At 41.0% G+C, this 20579-nt stretch overlaps 1 protein-coding gene across 1 annotated transcript in view; it reads left to right on the top strand.

Annotated features, from left to right (window-relative positions):
• The window catches only part of SSUH2 (ssu-2 homolog), a 55005-nt gene that overhangs the window by 14015 nt on the left and 20411 nt on the right, over positions 1 to 20579 (top strand). The window contains exons 2-7 of the mRNA XM_089496827.1: positions 2666 to 2747; positions 5109 to 5238; positions 7970 to 8030; positions 11348 to 11472; positions 13965 to 14027; positions 18868 to 18968. Coding sequence (XP_089352953.1) covers positions 2666 to 2747; positions 5109 to 5238; positions 7970 to 8030; positions 11348 to 11472; positions 13965 to 14027; positions 18868 to 18968 — 562 coding nt within the window. The remainder of the gene's footprint in view (positions 1 to 2665; positions 2748 to 5108; positions 5239 to 7969; positions 8031 to 11347; positions 11473 to 13964; positions 14028 to 18867; positions 18969 to 20579) is intronic.

Genomic DNA, 20579 nt, shown 5'->3' with positions numbered 1-20579 from the left:
TCTTCATCATGAACCTCACAGTTTTTGAAGGCAGAGAATATTGATCTACTGCTGCCAAAGAAATAATATGATGTAATATGAGCCTACTCAGCTTTGAGATCATCAGGCAAGAGCCTTCTCTCAGTTCTATCAACCTCAGAGGCACACAATTGGGTTATAAGTGTGACAGTATCTATAGGCAGTATCAAGGAGGTGGAGTTTGAAGAAAGATCAGGAACAATGAATGTAGAAAGAGCCATTCATAAGGATGAATCCTGTTGGTTAGTCCCAAATAGAATAGGCCAACTGACTTAATAGTTGAATGGTGAATCAACACGTAGTTAGATCTCATGAAATTTATGGGTGTACTCTGTCTGGGGCCACCAATAGGATTCAGGCTGGCAAGGGTTAGCCAAGTAGAGAATAGTAGGCCCACTCACTCCCGCAAGTAACTCGGGCCCAAACCATGTAGGGCTTCAAAGGTAATAACCAACACCTTGTATTGCACCCAGAAGCTAATTGGCAGCCAGTGAAGAGATTTCAGTATTGGTGTTATATGGTCAAACCTAGATGTTCTGGTGACCAATCTGGCTGCTGCATTTTGAACCAATTGAAGCTTCCAAATTTGGTACAAGGGTAGCCCCAAGTAGAGGGCATTGAAGAAATTTAACTGAGAGATTACCAGTGCAAGTACTACTGCCTCAAGGTCCTTTCGGTCCAGGTAGGGACGCAGTTGGCATATCAACCAAAGCTGATACCAAGCACTCCTGGCCGTCACATCTATTTGGGATGTCAATTGTAAGGACGGATCCAACAGTACTCCCAAACTGTGAACCTCACCACTGCTGAGCATCCCCATCCCGTTCCAGATGTGTTCCCCAGGGGGCGATTTCCGGGAAAGCTTCCCCATGTGGCCTCACGGAGAACTAGTAACAACAAACTGTTAGATGATTTTCTTAGCAAGATTTGTTCAGAGAGAGGGTTGCCATTGCCTTCTGAGGCTGAGAGAATGTGATTTGCCCAAGGTGGGTGTCTATGGCTTTATAGGGAATTGAACTCTGCTCTCCCAGAGAAGTAGTCACAACAAAATGTTCCACAATTTTCTTAGCAAGATTTGTTCATAGGGGGTTGCCACTGCCCAAGGTTACCCGGTGGATTTCTATGGCTTCATGGGGAATTGAACCCTGAACTTTTAGAGAAGTAGTCACAACAAACTGTTACACAATTTTCTTAGCAAGATTTATTCATAGGGGGTTGCCACTAACATCTCCTGAGGCTGAGAGAGTATGACTTGCCCAGAGTCACCCAGTGAGTTTCTTGCCCAAGCAGGGAATCAAACACTGATCTCCTTAGCCACTATACCACACTGGCTCTTGTTCGCCATATAACAAAGTACAGTAACATCTCAAACCCACAACATAGTGATATTCAGCCTTTGGTGTTAGGGCTGCATCTGCACTTTAGATATAATCCAGTTGTCACTGCTTTAACTGCCAGGGCTGAATACTATAGGATCCTGGGATTTGTAGGTTGGTGAGATATTTAGTCAGAGAGCTCTGGTGCCACAATAAACTACAATTCCAGGATTCCCTAGCACTGAGCCAGGGCACTTAAAGTCTTCTCAGATTTGATTATTTCTGCAGGGTGTTTTTCAGATTTCTTACTTCTTCTGTGTTCCCGCCCCTGGAAATGCCACCCCTAAAACCCAGTGACACCTGGTGAGGAAATTCTACTGAGTTTGGGCACTGGGTCTCTAAAAGGTTCACCATCACTGGATATGCTTTTAAAATTGGTTTTAATTCAGCTGTGTTTTAATAACATAATTTGTCTGTGTGTTTTTTTTTAAATTTTTTTAACCATTTTGAGTTTTGGAAGAAAGCTGAGTTATACATTAGTGAAATACTTGAATAAATAATATGAAATATAACATAACATAATGTAATATAATTTATCTACACATCATATTTTTCCTCAAGCCACCATGCTATCATCTATAGGTCTTTTTACAAATCTCAGTTTGAAATGTTTTAGAGAGGAACACAGAATTCAGATGTTATTTCCCTCAATGTGTATTTCCCAGCTTGTATGTTAACAGTGAAATGGTAGACACAGTGTTGTCCAGTTGAGAGACAGAAATGCATTATTAATATAGGTTATTAAAGACAGTTGTTGCGTGGCTGTGTGCCTTCGGGTTTTTTTTTGAGTTATGACAACCTTAAGGAAATGCTGTCATGGGGTTTTCTGGGCTGAGAGTGTGTGACTCGCCCAAGGTCAACCAGTCGTTTCCCATGGCTGAGCAGGGAAATGAGCCCTGATCTTCAGAGTCGTAGTCCAGCAAAGAACTAAGCATACTAAAAAGCATTGTGCAGACAGATTGATCAATGGCTGTTGTGATGATGACTAAATAAATGTGGAATAATTTTCAGACACTGTTCACCTTCAAATTCAAGATATTAATAACTGTGGTTACAGAAATCTATCATGTCCTGCTCATAAATCTTCCATTTACCTGTCAAATGCCGGAAGACAGAATGTATAATGACAACACTTCTTGTTTTGAAACAAGCATCACTATTATAAGACATTTTCCACTAGTTTCCAAGTCTCCTTTGTTATTCTGCTTGCTTGCTGGTATCAGGAAATCCTTGAAAAGCAATACTAATTCTTCTTTAAATGCTCCAATTAGGCAGGAAAAAAATAGTTCCACCTCCAGAGATGACGCAAAAGTTTAGTATACAGAGAAACAACTCAGTGTTTATGGAATGCAGGTAAGACATCTCTGTTTATTTGTAATCCTGAAAATTTGCTTTGAGCATAACCTAGCACTGGCATGAACTGACTCCAAATAAGGTGCTGGTACCCACAAACTAAATCTTAAAAGCTATTGTCTCTGTTCAATAGGACTAGCTCAAGTCAAAAACCCCTTCATTCTTCTTACCTGGAAATATTTTATTTCACTTGATATCAAGAGAACCAAACTGGCTGACACTATGGAATAAAAAGACTTGCTGTAAGATTTTATGACAAAATTATAGATGTATAACTGGCGTTCTGTATTGCAGTTATGGATTTGTAATCTAGTTATAGATCCTTAATTGCTCTGTTTGTAATTATATTCTACACTCATGATCAACATTGCTACGGCTATAAATATCCGCAAATCCCACTTGAAAGTTTTGTGAAATATTCAGCCTTCTCTATCAGAGAGCTCTGGTGCCACACTAAACTACAAAACCCAAAATCCCATAGTATCATGAATATCATGAAATCATGATATTAAGCCAGTTAAAGCAATGTCAAACAGCATTATTTCTGCAGTGCAGAAGCAGCCTCAGTCACACGTTTGTAACAATGATGTCAAAGCAAGGACAGTGCTTGAATTTTCATATTTAAAAATGTTTAATTAAACAGCCACAGGGACACAGGAAGCTGCCTCACAGTGAGTTAGACCTTTGGTCCAGCTGTCCCAACATTTTCATCTCTGGCTGGAAGGGTTTCTCCATGGTTTTGGGCAGTTTCCTTTTCTAGCTATACCTGAAGATTTCTGATATACCAAAGTAGTATCTCATCCAAATATTAACTGAGACCAACCCTGGTTAGCTTCTAAAATCAGATGGGTTGGGTTATGTTCAAGATGATAAGCACCAACACTGCTATTTTTCTGCTGCAATACTTCCTTGATTGGACTATTCACACACTAAGTATACAGAATGTGTGCATTTCCAAGGGAAGGTGCACTTTGTCTTACAACTAGCTCAATGGTATAACATGGATACTTTCACTGAGTTCAGTTCCAGTCAAGTTCTTTTCTGTCCCTATTATGCCCTGAAATATAGACCAAACCTGATTTCTCTAGGGTTTTTTTTAAAGAAAGTGACACAACACCTGTCCAGTTCCAAAAAAGTTGTACAAATGTTAAGCTGATTTTGCAATTTGTTTACTTAGCTTTCATTTTCTTTGAAACTGTGCTTTGAAATTGTATGAGCTTGTTCACTGAAATATGAATTAATTGTGTTTTGAAATGAGTGTGCTTTGAAACTGCAAGTTAATTTAAGCTAGGCCCAGTTGAGATGAGAACCAGAGCTTGGAAAGGTTCTTCACTGCAGTACAGTTATGAGAGTCCATGAGTCAGTATGGCTACTATCTTTCGACACAACCTTCTGTGTTGTCAAGAACTCCTTCAAAAGTAGTACTTAAACTCAAGCACTCAAGAATTCACTCTGAGAGTAGAGTGAAGAGTTTTCAAGTCAAAGGCTGGTTCTTTCTTTCTTTTTAAAGAAGTTAAATATAGTGCTGAATTTCAAGCACAGCCTGGTGTGATAAAAGGTGAATGTAACACTCCAGTCCAGACATATTTAAGCAAGCTTGAATATTAAGGAGCCCTGGTGGTGCAGTAGTTAAATGCTGGCACCGCAGCCACAATGTAGAGAGTTTGATTCTACAGGGCTCCAGGTTGACTCAGCCTTCCATCCTTTAGTAGTTGAGTAATATGAATACCCAGCTTGTTGGGGGCAATTGGCAAACACATTGTAAACCGCTTAGAGAGTGCTTAGTTCACTATGAGGTGGTATAGAAATGTGAAGTGCTATTGCAATTGTAAACTCATCTTTATAGAGGAGAACATCCTAAACAGCTCAGCAGGTAAAAAGGTAGCCCCATTGTAAAGAGAAATCTGGCAAAACTGTGCTGTGTTGAGTCTTTTCCTTTTCAAGTTTTCTAAGGGCCAGGAGCATAATAATAACAATGAATAAAAACAATGTTTCTTCATTAACAGAAAAGGCCAATTCAACTGTGTTTCACATGAACAGACTGAGGGAAACCACGGTAGTTGCAAGAAAAGGACATAAAAGAAAGCCTTTTGGGGAGAGGCAAAAGGAATTATGTGAATTCCACTTGGCTGTGAGCGCTACTTTTCAACAGGCCAGACTATATATAAATTAGGTCTGTTGACTGTTCTGCGAACCTCCAATGTTTCTGGCTATAACACAAATACCATATATTTTGTTTTTGTCATACAAAATGCATATTAGGTTTACTGATTCCATTATTAATGTACAGTATCTACTACAGGTATATGTTTATGTACGCGTGTTTTAGAAATGACTGTGTGTTGTCTCTTTAATCCTCAGGATCCCCCAAATGACAGAAGACATGGCCAGGAATGCACTCCTTAGCTTTGTCAATTCCAAATGTTGCTATGGCAGCAGAGCAGCGGGAGAGTTAGTCATTCAGGAGCTGAAGCGGCAGACATTGTACAGAGTGAGTCTCCCCAGATGGCTTCCCTACAGGTGCAGATTAGACCAAGTTAGCCATGTGAAATCAGTGGCTTTGAAAAGACTTATTCACTTGACTGGTCTCAGTAACACTTTGCAATACTTCAAGGCTCAAAAGGAGTTCTTGAACTCAAACATGTTTGAAAGGTACATACTGTCTTATGAAGCGTCTCCTCTCACATCTTCAGTGTGTGGTGACAGGTCATGGTCACCTAGTACTAGAGGCTACTCAGTCTACGTTCATTCAGAGGCATCCGCTTCACATATCCAAGGACTACATCCCAGTAATAAAAATACTCTACAGTAGCACCATGAACATGTTGAATTCTTGGTTGTTTTCTTTGTGCTCAGACTCAGCAGAAGGATTTAAAAGGGGGCAGTTATGGATAAAAGTATATCAAATACAAATAACAGCAAAATCATGAAAAAGTCCAGCAAGGCTGCATCCACACTGCGGAAATAAGGAGAAGCCCTGGTGGTGCAGTAGTTAAATACTTTTACTGTGGCCATTCACTCACAAACCACAAGGTTTGTGAATTCAATACCAGTCAGGGGCTCAGGGTCGACTCAGTCTAGCATCCTCCCATACGTTGGTGAAATGAGTACCCAGGTTGTTGGGGGCAATTAGCTTACCCATTGTAAACAGTTTAGGGAGTGCTTAAGTGCACAGATAAGCAGTATAGAAATGTACTTGCTATTGCTAAATGAACCAATTTGAAACAATTTTAACTGGCATAGCCCAGTGCTATGGAGTTCTGCGAACTGTAGTTTTGTGACAGGTTAAGGAGCTTATTGCATGAAGAAATAATCCATTTTACCTCTTCTGCCTTCAGTTCAGGACCCGGGATGCCCCGGGATGCCCCAGGATGTTTTCAGACCTAAAATACCACTGATCTAGCTGCGATGCCACCACCCAGATGCATCCCGGGTTGAAGCCTCGCTCAGCTTTCGAAGTCAGAGAATTTTTGACTTCAAAAAATGGCTGGCTGAGCAAGGCTTCGACCATCATTGCTTTTCTTGTATTATTGTATGGTTTTGTTGTACACCGCCCTGATTTCAAGAAGGGCGGTATATAAATAAAGTTTTATTATTATATTATTATAATGCATCCACGTGGAGGCATCGCAGCTAGATCGGTGGTGATTTAGGTTGGATAACATCTGGAAGCATCCTGGATCCAGAACTGAAGACAGAAGAGGTAAAACAGATTATTTCTTCATGTGATAGGTTCCTTAGCTTTCTCTTCAGAGAGCTCTGGTGCCACAACAATTTATGATTTCCAGAATTCCATAGCATTGAGCATGGCAGTTAAACTGGTGTCAGATTGAATTCGTTCGGCAGTGTGGATGCAGCCCTATTGGAAATAATTTTCAAACAAATTGCAGTTTATGTGGATACATTCAGGGTTTTTTGTTGTTGTTGTTGTTTAAAAAACACTACCAGTTTAACATACTATGCCTTAACAAGTCAGGGTTGGAGAAAGTGCATCTCATGAGCTGACTGTGATACTCAGATTCTTCGTGTGTCTCTTAAACTCCTCTTGACCCCCCAAAGACCCCAATCCCATGTAAAATTTCCAAAATATTTTAGGTTAAAAAAAATTAAGCCAAAACATCTGTTTTGCAAATTGTATCCTTCACCCCACTTCAAATGAGGTGGCAAAGCCCTGGGGAAAACCTGAATATACAAACTGACTTCCAAATCAGATTAACAGCTGATTTGGGGGCCAAATTTGGGGCACTGAGGTCTGCCATGTGTGCATGTTGCAAAACCTTTCCCACCCTTACCACAGTTGCTCATTCCTTTAAAGGGGCTTTTACCTATTCACTCAAGCTTAAAAATGCAGCTGTCTACAGGCTCAGTCTTAAGAGATATGTTATTTATACTATATAAATATGGTATATTATCTCTGTTATGGTTAATTCAAGCTTCACCACAGGCTCGGAACTTGATGGCTTTCACTGGCAAAATGGTGGACTTGATTTCCAGATTTGTCTCTTCCCTGGAATAGACACAGAGAGTCTATGCAACTGAAGAATGGTTTGAAAATGTATTTTAAAAAAGAATTAATATAATTACACACTGATCTCATTCATTACTGAGCAGTAATAAGGCATCGTCCTACCACAACTCAGTTATGAATGACTTCATCCTGTCATTATAATAATAATAATTTGTTTTATTTATATACCGCTATTCCAAAGATCATAGCGGTGAACAGCAAGTAAGCTAATTAGCAAGTAAGCTAATTTGCCCCCAACAGTCTGGGTACTCATTTTAGCGACCCCGGAAGGATGCAAGCCTGAGTCGAGCTTGGGCCCTTTTGCTGGTCTTGAACTCGCAACCTTGTGGCTTTGAGTGAATGGCTGCAGTTACAGGCATTTAACCACTGCGCCACCAGGGCTCCTATTCTTTATGTGTATTTTTGAGAGAAATGTCCAAGCTCTGAACTAAGCTATCATGCAGCTAAAGCTACCATTCCACCCTAGCAAATGATCCGCATGAGTATGGTAAAAGGACTGGGTTCTTCTTACCCAGTCACTTTCACAAAATCTGGGATTAGTTTGGATTAGTTTGGTCCCCATATTTGTAACATGCTACCTTTTGAAAACAGCCCCTTGATAAGTGACGTTTAAAATGAAAGAATATATCTTATCTTCATCAATAATATCATGCTCTCAAAATAACATTTGATAATGAGATTTGTTTCTCCACAGTATCGACTTGAGACCTTTAATGAAACAAGATTATGTGAATGGACTTTTGAACCTTATACCAGTAAGTAGGTCAGTGGGTATGAAACTTCGATTGCAGTTGCATCTGCACTGCAGAAAAAAATGCAATTTGAAACCACTTTAACTGCCATGGCTTCATGCTATGGAATTCTGAGATTTATAGCTTTGTGAGATGTTGAGCCTTCTCTGTCAGGCAGCTCTGGTGCCACAACAAGCTACAAATCCCAGGATTCAATATGATGGAGCCATGGCAGCTATAACAGTGTCAAACTGCATTAATTCCATAGTGTGGAAACAACTTTATGATTATTATTATTAACCTTTATTTATAAAGCGCTGTAAATTTACACAGCGCTGTACATAAATTTTTTAGTCAGATGGTTCCCTGCCCTCAGGCTTACAATCTAAAAGACACGACACAAAAGGAGAAGGGAGTGGTGGTGGGGAATAGGAGTTTACACTATGATTAATTTTATATTCATGCAAGCTACAATACAATGATTGTTGGGTGTTTTCTATGGCTGGCACATTTACATATGTGTGGAACTTTTCATCAAATGTCTTACATAGTGACACTTGGTCACTTAGAATTCTAGCTTTTATTTACAGACAACAATTTACCACAGTTATTTATGACAGTGGAGGTACAGCTACACAGAGAATGGATTGTATGTAGCATCAGTCCAAATACATACCTGAATGCTGAACTTTTTAATGACAGGCCAATGCATGTCAGAATAATTTTAACAATTCAATTACAGGAAACTCAGCAAGCTTGGCATCTGCTTTGAACATTAATGTATGCAATTCATGCAATCTAACTTTATTTAACTTGGTGCCTCCTTCAACTCACGTTAGCCTTAGAAAGCATAGTTAATCACAAGGAATTATGGGAGATGTAGTTGAAAATATCTGAGGGGCATCAAGTTGATGAAGGCTTATTGTCTCAAACTGCCAATGTACTGTATTGAAAAAAGTTCTTGACTGTAGTGTAAGCCTTTAACAAATACATGAAAACACCTAAGATATAGGAGCATGCAATCCCACCACCACAGAAAGGTACTGTCATTGGTGGGAGTCTCCATATTACAATTCTATGTATCACTGCATATTTTAGAAGAAAAGGAATAAATTGCTTACATGCCACAACATATGAAATATAGAGGTTTTTTTTTTAAAGGTTGGGAAACAGGCAGGTCTCCAGATGTTGTAGATGACCCAACATTTCTCACCACTGGGCTCCCTGGCTAGGGTCATTGGGAAGTGCAGTTCAAAAACCTCTGCCCGAGTCTAAAATGACATTTATTTATATTCTGCTTTTCTTCCAGTGAGCTCTAGGTGAGGTATATGGCTCTTTTGTCCCCAATTTATCCTAATTAATTGTGAAGCAGGTTAGACTGAGGGAAAGAGAAAAAGAGTGGGAGAGAAGGAGAGAGATTGGCCCAAGATCAGCCAGAGTTTTATGGTTACATGGGAGCTTCAATGTGGCTCTCTCAAGACTCAGACTTTCATTCTGACCAGGTTCCATTTTTGTTCCATTTATGAGTAATATGTTCTTTCAAATGTTCACAGAATTATCAGGCTGGGCTTTGTATTTTGAGCCAAGAAAGAAAAATCCCCAGCTACTTTGGCAAGGGAGAGGCCATTCCTTAAGCTACTCTCAGCATAAACACAAAAGAACCTAAAATATATGAAAGGTGTTGGTTGGATTATCTATTTTGTAGATTTGAAGTGCATTAGTTTCCCCAGATTTGTAATAAACTAATACAGTAATATCAAAGTTGTTGGGATGACCTTATTGTATGACGCAACTGAGAATTCTTGAAGACAGCATCATGGTTGAAACATTCTCTTTTATAGTATGAGGTTCACACTCCCCCTGCCCTGCCATCCTGCAGTTTTGTGAATACTTTTGTGTTGTGTTTTGGTAACTAGAGACAGTCATTATTACTTTTCAAAAAAAAAAAAAAAAAAAAAAAAGCAACCCTCCTCTAGCATAAGAACTTCTTGCACCATGTGAAATACTTCAGTGGCTGTCAGAGATGTCAGACTGACAGCCCTGAAAAGAATGAATTCACCTATTGATCCAAGGAAGAGGAACAGTGTGTGCCAAATAACTCGATAATCTCTGCACAACTTGACATCTTCCTATACGACTTGAATATTATGTCTGAATCTTGATTTCAGTGGTCAGCTATACACATCTAACCACAATGAAAAAAGAAGCATGTTAACTAACAGGATGCATAATTTAATTTAGGGTTCATAAAGGTAAATTAAATAGATTAATGAATGCAACAATCAAGGATCAGAAATGTGGATGCGTCTGCGCACATAGTGCTAAATCTTGTGATACCTTTTTTGGAGGTGCATTAACTGATCACCCCATTGCCCCTTTAGATCACTTTGTCTCTCTCACACAGAATTTATCTTGCTCACTACCTGCTGGCAAAGATCATTCCTTTCTGTCCTCCTTTTCTAACCCAAATCAGTCAGAAATTGATAGTGAATGATACTGTAATATAAAAGTATAATTTTAATTGTGCTAGTTGTTTATGTCACAGCTATTACCATTACATCCAATAGTATATGACTTATGAGTAACATTATTACAAAAACATTAGTAAGGATTCTATTTGGTGTGGTATGGGAGTAAATAAATAATAAATAAAAACTTTAATTTATATCCCGCTTTTTGTTACCACAATCAAAGCAGCGTACAGCCTTTAAAAAAAACAAAACAATATATACAATCCCCCCTTAAAAAAGAATTAAACAATTCTATGCATTAAAATTACAAATGATAAAATCTAAAAAGAGTACGATAATAAAATCATGGTGGGTCGAGTCTGCGCTTATATATGTCTGTGGGGGGAGTGTTACATGGCCAGGTTCTATTCCAAGGAGGAGGTCAGGGGGGTGGGACACTAGTGATGCCACCAGGTGGGAGGCAATGTTCAGACTTCCAGGAAAGCTGGTGCAAGATTCTCTTGGAAGAGAGATGTTATCACTCACATTCTGCTGGTGATAACAAAACATGTGGAAGGGAAGGGCCAGGGGATGTGGAGGGGGGAGGACACTGGAGGTAGATGGGGCAAAGAACCCAGGCTTTGACATCTTTGTCCTACAGTGGCAATAAATTCTTTCTCCCCACACCCCTTGGTGAAGGTACCCAAAATGAAGTCATGTTGAAGGACATAAGAGAGTTTTATTATAGAGGAATTTATGAAAGTGGTTTCTAAGATCATTGAGTGTGATCTACACCTAGTTTGATTTCAGTGGCCTAGCGGGTGTTTCACTCTGAGTCATTTGTTACTCTTTGAAACAAAATATCATATTAATGCTGTTTGCTTCCCTTAGATACTTTGGTAGATGGACCTCAAAATGGTACATCCCCTCAACCATGGGATATTAAAGTCCAAGTACCAAAGATGTTTCAGGAAGACACAAAAAAGTTTCGTGTACCTCATTCTTCTTTAGTCAAGGTAATTCATTTCTTGTTGGTTTGAAATCGAACTATCCTTCATCTTAGTTTTCAGATGGCTTTGAGTAAGGAGCTTATCACTTGGCATTTTAAATTGGCTCCAGCCTCCCAGGATGAAGCGGGGATGTGGGATAGAGGTGGGGATTATTGCACACTAAATCACCACCAAATCACTGGCTTTCATTAGCCCGGTTCCCAGCCAGGTCAAAGTTGTGCTACGCCAGCACTTTTTAGAAGTCGGAAAGCTTTCTGACTTCTAAAAAGTGCTGGCGGCGTATGGCTTGGACCCGAATTGAGGGCAACCAGCGATTCGGCAGTGATTTAGTGTGTGATAATCCTACCTCCATCCCACATCCCGGCTACAGCCCTGGAGGCTGGAGCTGATTTTAAACACCAAGCAATAAGCTCCTTCTGAAAGTTGTTCAGTGATATTGAAATTAGTTACAATTGTGGAGGAAAAGTTATGAATTTCTTTCTATTCTCCATGCCTCCTGTGTACCTGAGATATAAAGTGCTTTCTATGTTTGCCCTCTGTGGCATCAGGGGATTGTTACTACAAACTGTGTGTATGTCACCCGCATGATTCCAAGGGCTTGCACAGTGATTAGTACAGTGGTTAATGCTAGACAGCAAAGCCACTTTTTCTATTTTGTTGGCCTTGCTTCGCACTGGGGATTTACTGATCAGGGGTGATGAGGTGTGGGGAAGTTCCATGAGATCATCTCATTTGGTTTGCTGAAATGAATTATCTTTTACTCAAATATACCTTGAATTATACTGGCCTTTCAGAAATACTGCTCTCTAGACTACTGAACTATTGATATAACATGATCTATCCAGAGTGATATGAGGAGGATGAGAAGTGAAAGTAGTGGACCACAAAGTTTTTATACTTCTATTGCATACATTTCTTAATCTGCTGCATTAAGCCTCTCTGTTGCTGTAAAATCTCATGACTGGCTTTCATACTTTTATTTCATTTGCCTCAACAAACACTTAGCTTGGAATCCTGTGGGTAAAATACACACAGTTTGTAAAAACTCCTTGTACAACACCTCTCTCCTGACTCATAGCCTGCTGCAAATGGCAAGGTGCTCTCATTTCACTATTTCGTTACTGGGGGAGGAAGGAGAGCATCGGAAACCATGCAACTGCCACAAGAAAGAAGAGCAGCCATCTCTCTCTGGGAAGTCCAGTGTTAGCACACCCTTCATATCCTACATTGTATTATGGGGTTCCCCTTATTTTACATCTCACATCTGGAGACAGCGTATTCTGGAGAGATCAATGATCTTTCAGGAACACTAGGTCAGATACCCAGGAGACAAGGAGCAAGACCCTAGGCACGTGCACAACAAGGTAATAATGGTTTTGTTCTAATTGGGACTAAAAATTGGATTTAATTTCTGAGCAGTAAACTGAAGGTCACCTAGTCACATTCTTCCTGTTACAGCAAGATGCATTTGCCTCAGATGTTGCTGTCAAATAACCACAATACAACAGGTTGGAAGTAAGGCCACAACTTTATTTGCAAACAATTGGTAGGGTTGGCACAAAGCATAAGGTCAGGATCTGTGAAATCAAACAACCCGATGTTGTCTGATTATCCAAACCTGGCACCCCCCCAGGTGCTTGGGATGACCTAGGGGCTAAGGAACACAACTTGACCGCAAACATTGTCTTGTGTTCACAAATTCACTAAGCCCCTAGTCACCGGGAGGCGCTCCCGCATTCTGGCCCCCGCAATGGCCAAACGCCTGCCCTATTCGCCCCCGGGTACCTATTGACTCCCAAACCAGAGCTCCATAGCCCTGGTACAATAACGTGCAGATCCTGGCCAAAGTTGTGACGAAAAAACACCCACAAAACAGTGGTGGGCGGGTAAGCGGGAGAAGCTCAAAGTCTTTCTCCCTTCCTCAGCTTGGCTCTGCTCTGCTCGAAGCCAAGCGCCAACTGAGGGCTGGGGCCGGCAACGTGGCCTAAAATAGGCCTAGGCCCCGCCCATATTGCATGCTGTGCAGAGCCCCTCCTCCAAGGCCACCCAACCAATGGGCAGCCCTGGAGGACCGGAAGCTCTTCACCAACGAGCCCGGCTCCCAGAGCATCATGGAGCGATGGGACCGCCCCATCTGCTCCGCACACCAATAGGGAGCCGGAGCAAGCCCTAGTGCACACTGGGGCTTGTAGTTCCAGCTGCTTCTAGCAGCAAAACGGTCTGCCCGCCGAGTCGGGTGACCGTTTTTATATTTTCATTCAAATTATGCCAGTCATTACTAAATTTGCATTTCGGTCTATGCATTTCTTTGGTTCTGTTCTTGCATATGGATTTCCTTTTTAAGCAATACATTGGGACAAGACTATCATTAGCAGCTACATATTCTTTCATAATTAAGGTATTAACATAAATTTATTCTGTTTCAAAATACAACATGCAGTTTTTGAAAATACTGGGAAGGGATTTATAGATGTGCACCTTTTTTATTATTATTTCAGGAATGTCACAAATGCCATGGACGTGGTCGATACAAGTGTAGTGGATGCCACGGTGCAGGCAGAGTGAGTGTTGTTGTTGTTGTTGCTGCTCTTATTGTTATTTCACTTTTCACTTATGTCACCTTTTCACAGAAAGTCTACTGAGGGAGTAAGTTTCAAAGCCTGGGAAGAATCACTGAGAAGGCCTGCCATGTTTGCACTAGATAACCTTGTGAAGGGACTGAGAGAAGAGCTTCCCTGAAAGCTATCAGAAATCAGGCTCACACAGGAAGATACTGTCCTTTAGATAGCCTGATCCCAAGCTGTATTAGCATTAGCTAAGCCTTCTTCAGATCGTTGCCTTCTCTCATTCATGCTGATAGTGGTATCACACGTTCATTGTTCACCAGTATTGTTAAGCAGTTTGGGGGTGGGGAATAGAAAACCTTTGTTTAGGAGAGGGATGGAGAAACTGTGGTCCTCCAACTGTTGTTGGACCAAAGGTCCTGAAGTTTCTCAGAACTGCCTGTAGGCTAATGCAATGGACAATCCAATTATAGTTGGAAGATTATATATTCCTTACCCCTAATCTAAGATTTCTTTCTCATTGATGCATACACTGGAGTCAGGATCAAATTATAGAGAATTGTTTAATCTGGAGAAGAGAAGGTTAAGGGTGACATGACAACTATGCTTAAATATCCTCCCCACAAATCATCAAGAGTTCTATATGTAGAAATTGTTGAAGGAAGAGGCTAACCAAAACCAATCTTCCTGACATTTAGATAAAGGAATGTAACAGTTCAATTTTATTCTGATTTGGTCTGACCTCACCTGGAATGCTGTGTCCAATTCTGGTCACCACAGTTCATGAAGAATGTTGACAAGCTGGAGAATGTCCAGAGGAGGGTGACCAAAATGGTGAATGGTCTGGAAACATGCCGTGTGAGTAGTGGTTATTGAGCTGGGCATGTTTAACCTGGAGAGGAGAAGGTAAAGGGTGACATGACAACTATGCTTAAATATCTGAAGGAAATATATCATAGTGGACCTTATCATACAGGGAAAATTGAGGGTTTAAACAATGATTATCCTGTGAAAATCATGCCATTGTGATTATGATTTTTACACGATGTCGCAATTAAAGAGCCATTATGAATTAAATGGCTTTCAGATCTTTTTCTCCCCTGAATCATTCCAGAAGATCCAAATAGGAATCCTGATGGCATTAAACAAGCTGGGGAAGCTCCCCTTTCCATGAATAGTTTGTCAGCCACATGTGCTTTTGGGGATTCCACAGTTTTTTATAGCATGGGTTTCCCTATAGCACAGGTGAGGAAAGGGTCCAGAAAATCACACAGAAAGCCTACCAAATACATGAAACCCCCCACTTACCCTCTAGAACATGCCATCATCCTCAGTTACCTTTATTTTCATTAGAGTTCTTTTCAAACCGAGGAGTAATATTGACACAATGTCTCACATTTGCCATTTTGAGAGACACTTTGCTGGAAAAAAATATGCATTTTGACATACTGGAGGGTGGGGGTGATGCAGCCTGTAAGGAGAATTGGCTCCCAGCACCCACACACTTGCACATACACACATTGCCCATAGTTCCTCAGGCACCTGGTTCAGCAAGAAGTCTTCTATCAACTATTTGCCTGGAAAGTTTGGTGGGACTGGAATAAATGTGGGTAACTGTGACTTATCTGATGTTTTTGCACGGTATTTCCTATAATCCCTCACTTTTCACCTTGCTGGCTGGGGACATTTGAATAGCCACATTTGCCCACCCTGACCTACAGGATACTCATATCCCAGACAAATATTTCAGGATACTAAGGTCCTCCTTCTCACTGGGATGTGTCTGAACGCTCACCACTCCAACTAGATGGACCAGTGGTTCTTAACCTGTGGGTTGCAACCCCTTTGGGGGTTGAATTACCCTTCCACAGGGGTTGCCCAAGACACAGGAAAAACACATATTTCTGATGGTCTTAGGAACCAAGACACCACAATTTTATAGTTGAGGGTCACAACCCCCGGCCACCCTGAACCCCTTATTAGAGCCAACTATAGCCTGTTGTGATGCGTTTAATGACTTTTTTGCCGATAAAATCTCTCAGATAAGGGCTGATCTTGATGCCAGTCTTTTGACAGAACCTATAGCAGAGGCTTCCAGTGACTCTGGAAACAAGGTTATTCTGGATAGTTTTGAGTTTGCTAATACCGAGGATGTGGACGAGCTCCTTGGTCAGGTGAAAAGGACGACTTGTCCCTTCAACTCTTGCCCTTCTTGGTTGACTGTTCAGGGAGGAGATGCTATTAGAACTGCTTTACGTCTCATAGTAAATGCATCTCTTCAGGAAGGTACATTTCCGTTGCCTTTAAAACAGGCAATAGTAAAACCTCTTTTGAAGAAACCTTCCCTTGATCCCCTGGTAATGAGTAATTATAGAACGGTCTCCCTACTACCATTCTTGGGCAAGGTGATTGAGAGGGCAGTCGCCTTTCAACTCTAAGCAGTCTTGGATGAAACCGATTATCTGGACCCATTTCAAACTTGCTTCAGACTGGGACACGGAGTTGTGATTGCCATGGTCGCCTTAGTTGACGACCTCCGTCTGGCATTGACAGGGGAAATGTGACCCTGTTAGTGCTTTTGGACATCTCAGCGGCCTTCGATACCATTGACCGTAAAAGAGAGTTGACATCTGGCGTTCCTCAGGGTGCCATCCTGTCCCCCATGCTGTTTAACATTTACATGAAGCCGCTGGGAGAGATCATCCGGAAGCATGGAGCACGGTGTTATCAGTACGCTGATGACACCCAGATCTATCTCTCCATGTCTCCGACTGATACAGCGACTAAGGATGGCACCTCTCCTCTGGATGCCTGCCTGGGGTCAGTAATGGGCTGGATGAGGGAAAACAAACTCAAGCTGAATCCAGAGAAAACAGAGATACTTGTGATAGGCACCCCAAGTCCAGACAGGGAAATTTGTCACCCTATCCTTGACGGGATTACGCTTCCCCTAAAGGATAAAGTTCGCTGCTTGGGAGTACTCCTGGACTCATCTCTACAGTTATCATCTCAAGTAGATGCGATGGCCAGGAGTGCTTGGTACCACCTTTGGCTGATACGTCCCTGTCTGGACCGAAAGGACCTTGAAACTGTAGTACATGCACTGGTAACCTCTCGCTTGGATTTCTGTAATGCGCTCTACATGGGGCTATCTTTGTACCAGGTCCGGAAGCTTCAGCTAGTTCAGAATGCTGCAGCCAGATTGGTCACGGGTACTTCAAGATCGGTCCATATAACACCTATATTAAAATTTCTCCACTGGCTGCCTATTAGCTTCCAGGCGCAATACAAAGTGTTGGTCATTACCTATAAAGCCCTATATGACTTGGGCCCGAGTTACTTGAGGGAGCGCCTCTCCCTACATAATCCACCCCGCACCCTCAGAACAACGGGGAAATACTTACTTAAATACCCCAAGGTAAAAATATCAGCACCTCATCATAGAGCCTATATGGTGACAGCCCCTACCCACTGGAATGCATTTCCAGAAAAGATCCAACTCTGCCCCACATTAGAAGCCTTCAAAAAGGCATTGAAAACCTACCTCTTTCAGGTAGCATACCCCCCCCCCCGACTCTCTTTAGATTATGATGTCCAACCACAACCAATAGTTTTAACTGCTTTGTATATGGTTTTTAGGTTTTTATTGAATTGTATGTAATTGTTAATGTAATTACTGAGGTACTATATTGCTTTGTACTGTGACATGTGTCACATAATTGGTATACTGTGAACCGCTTTGAACTGGAGGAAAAGCGGTATACAAATAAAAGTTGTTGTTGTTATTATTATTATTATTATTAACATGAGGATTTGTATTAAGGGGCCACAGCATTAGGAAAGTTAAGAACCACTGATATAGACAAAGATGTCCCTTCACATGGTAAACAAGATGTAGAATCATAGAATCTCAGAGACCACAATGGCCATCCAGTCCCTCTCTCTGCCATGCAGGAATATACAATTAAACACTTCCAACAGGTGGGGCTGTTTCTGCCATTGCACTCTCCATCACACTCCCCCTTAACCCTACCTCCCTTTCCTATGCCATACCCAGAGAGACTTTTGGTTTATTCATGTATTTTTATCATTACTTTTTAATGCAATTCCAGAGTTATGCTAATGTGATTTAAAGAAAAGAAAAGAAATTGATTTAAAATAAAAAAGGAAATCAGCTTGCTTGGGAATAGCGAGAGGGATGGAGGACAGGGGAAGAGGAGACACTGACCCCATGCGGCTGCCAATATTGGATCTGCCATGGCAGTGATATTTTGCACCTGAGGACTAATGGGACTGCAGCATGATTGGGAGATTACTGATGGATTTCCTCCATCAATGAAAAAAGATGCCCTAACTATGCTTCAGAGACAGCAATTATTTGGCAGAGGTGAAGCTGTGTGATAGGTAACCCTAGAGCCTCTATTTTCCAACTGTCATTGCAGTTTAAAGGCCATGTGTAGTAATCGCCCTAGTTTTACTTGTCTAAGGATGCTAGCCAGTCAACAGTTGTGCCCTGGCAGGGCAATGAGTGATCCCGCCTCTGCCTTTAGTGTCACTTCCACCACCTGACACTTTCCAGTATAATTTTCTCCTAAACAAACAATTTTCCTCAGCAAAACCTCCACCATTCCCAATAATAAATGCAAACTCAGACATCTTCTTTGGCTGATTTCCTTACTATTCTAACTGAATCCACATGCATGTGAAAATAAGATAAATGATTTCTATAACAATAGCACCCTAATACTATTGGGAAACAGCATGTTCAGAAAAGGTTTTAAAAACTTTGAAAAAATGGTTGCTTCTCAAAGTAGTCTCTTTATTTTGTGTCCCTCAGATGAGGTGTGTTACATGCAGTGGAGCCAGGCATAAAGCAAAAGCAAAATATCTGCAACATCCGAAGAGGTGCCAGATGTGTTCAGGCACTGGTCGTAAGAGGTATGCTTTTTGATGGATGTTTCTTTACTAGAAAAATATTGAGATCATCTCTGCCAGCACCAAAGGGAATATGTTTATATAGAGAGAGCATGTTACTGTGAAATAATACTGATTTCTTATACATCTCAAATTATAGTCCATATACCACAGGAAAGATATGCACAAATTTATCTGTTTTTTTATATTAAAAATGTATCATAGGTACACTTGGAGCTCTGGACACCATGAGGAATGGCTTAGGGATCTGGATTTGTTTAGTCTGAAGAAGGTGGCATGATAGCCATGTTTGAATATTTTAAGTGGTGTCATATTGAGGATGGAGCAAGCTTGTTTTCTGCTGTTCCAGAGACTAGGACACAGAACAATACACTCAAGTTTTAGGAAAAGAGATTATACTTAAACATTTGGAAGAAATTCCACTGTTAAGAGCTGTTTAACAGAGGAATATACTGCTTCAGAGTGTGGTGGAGTTTCTTTCTTTGGACGTTTTTAAGTAGAGGTTGGATTTCCATCTGTCAGGAGTGTTTTGATTGTGTGTTCCTGCATGGCAGGAGGTTGGACTGGATGGCTTTGGTGGTCTCTTCCAGCTCTATGATTTAATTATTCTATTCTATGAGTTTTTTGTGGGTTTTTCGGGCTATATGGCCATGTTCTAGAAGATTTTCTTCCTGACATTTCATTGCAATGATTATTTCAAAAAAAATTTGTATCACAGGGATTGCTGCCTGTGGGATTTTCTGCTTCATGGTCCAAAATTTAAGTTGGCTGCATTGTTTAACATGCATCTTGATCTAGGAGGGGGGAAGGACCATTTGCTGTTCAGCCTTAGGCAGAAAACTGCTCTAGTGCCCTTTTCCCCATCAGATGCATTGTGAAAAACTAGACATGGTTTATAGTGGAAGGAGTCTTGGCATTTCATGACTCCAGCAAGTCCACTTCTCCCAACGACTACCAGTACAGCCATTTTATGCCACAAACCATTGTGGTTTGAACACCTAGGGAGTAGCAAGATGGCTACTTTGTTGAATGGAAATCATGCACAAACCTATCCTTCCACATAATAGTCATGAACATTGTAGTGCATCTTATAGGTTCTATGGGCAACCAGTGGAGGAAGAGGGGAAATTAATGGCCTTCACTGAGCACTACAGATCATCTTTCTATATTGAGGAACATGAAGAAGGCAAATGGGGGAGAGGTGGGAAAATATACACTCACTTCATTTCTTTCCACCAGATCCCTCTTTTGGGGGCTTTTGCCATTTTGAGCTTTGATCACAACACAACCATTTACCTAGCCCAACACAAAATATTTGGCAGTTAACAAATTAACAAATTTCCCCTTAACATTTCAGACATAAATGGGTTCTGAGCTTCAAAAATCACATTTATAGAGTCATAAAACTGTGGGGTAAGCCCAGGTAAAATGCTGGTAAAATGTTTCGGAAGCATGTGTGTGTGAAAGCCTGACATGCTTCCTAAACATCAGGTAATCGTCCCCTCACCTCCAGTGTCCCTGAATCGTTAGGAGAGCAGACATTTCCTATGAATGCAAAGTTTCAGTTCATAGGAAATTGCTGCTCCCCAAACAATTCAGGGATGCTCGAGGCAA

The sequence above is a fragment of the Sceloporus occidentalis genome, unplaced genomic scaffold (assembly GCF_023333645.1).
Source record: "Sceloporus occidentalis isolate IW3139 unplaced genomic scaffold, rSceOcc1.0.p SCAF_1, whole genome shotgun sequence".
NCBI classification, from domain to species: Eukaryota; Metazoa; Chordata; class Lepidosauria; order Squamata; family Phrynosomatidae; genus Sceloporus; species Sceloporus occidentalis.
This window is presented reverse-complemented; position numbering and strand designations above follow the sequence as displayed.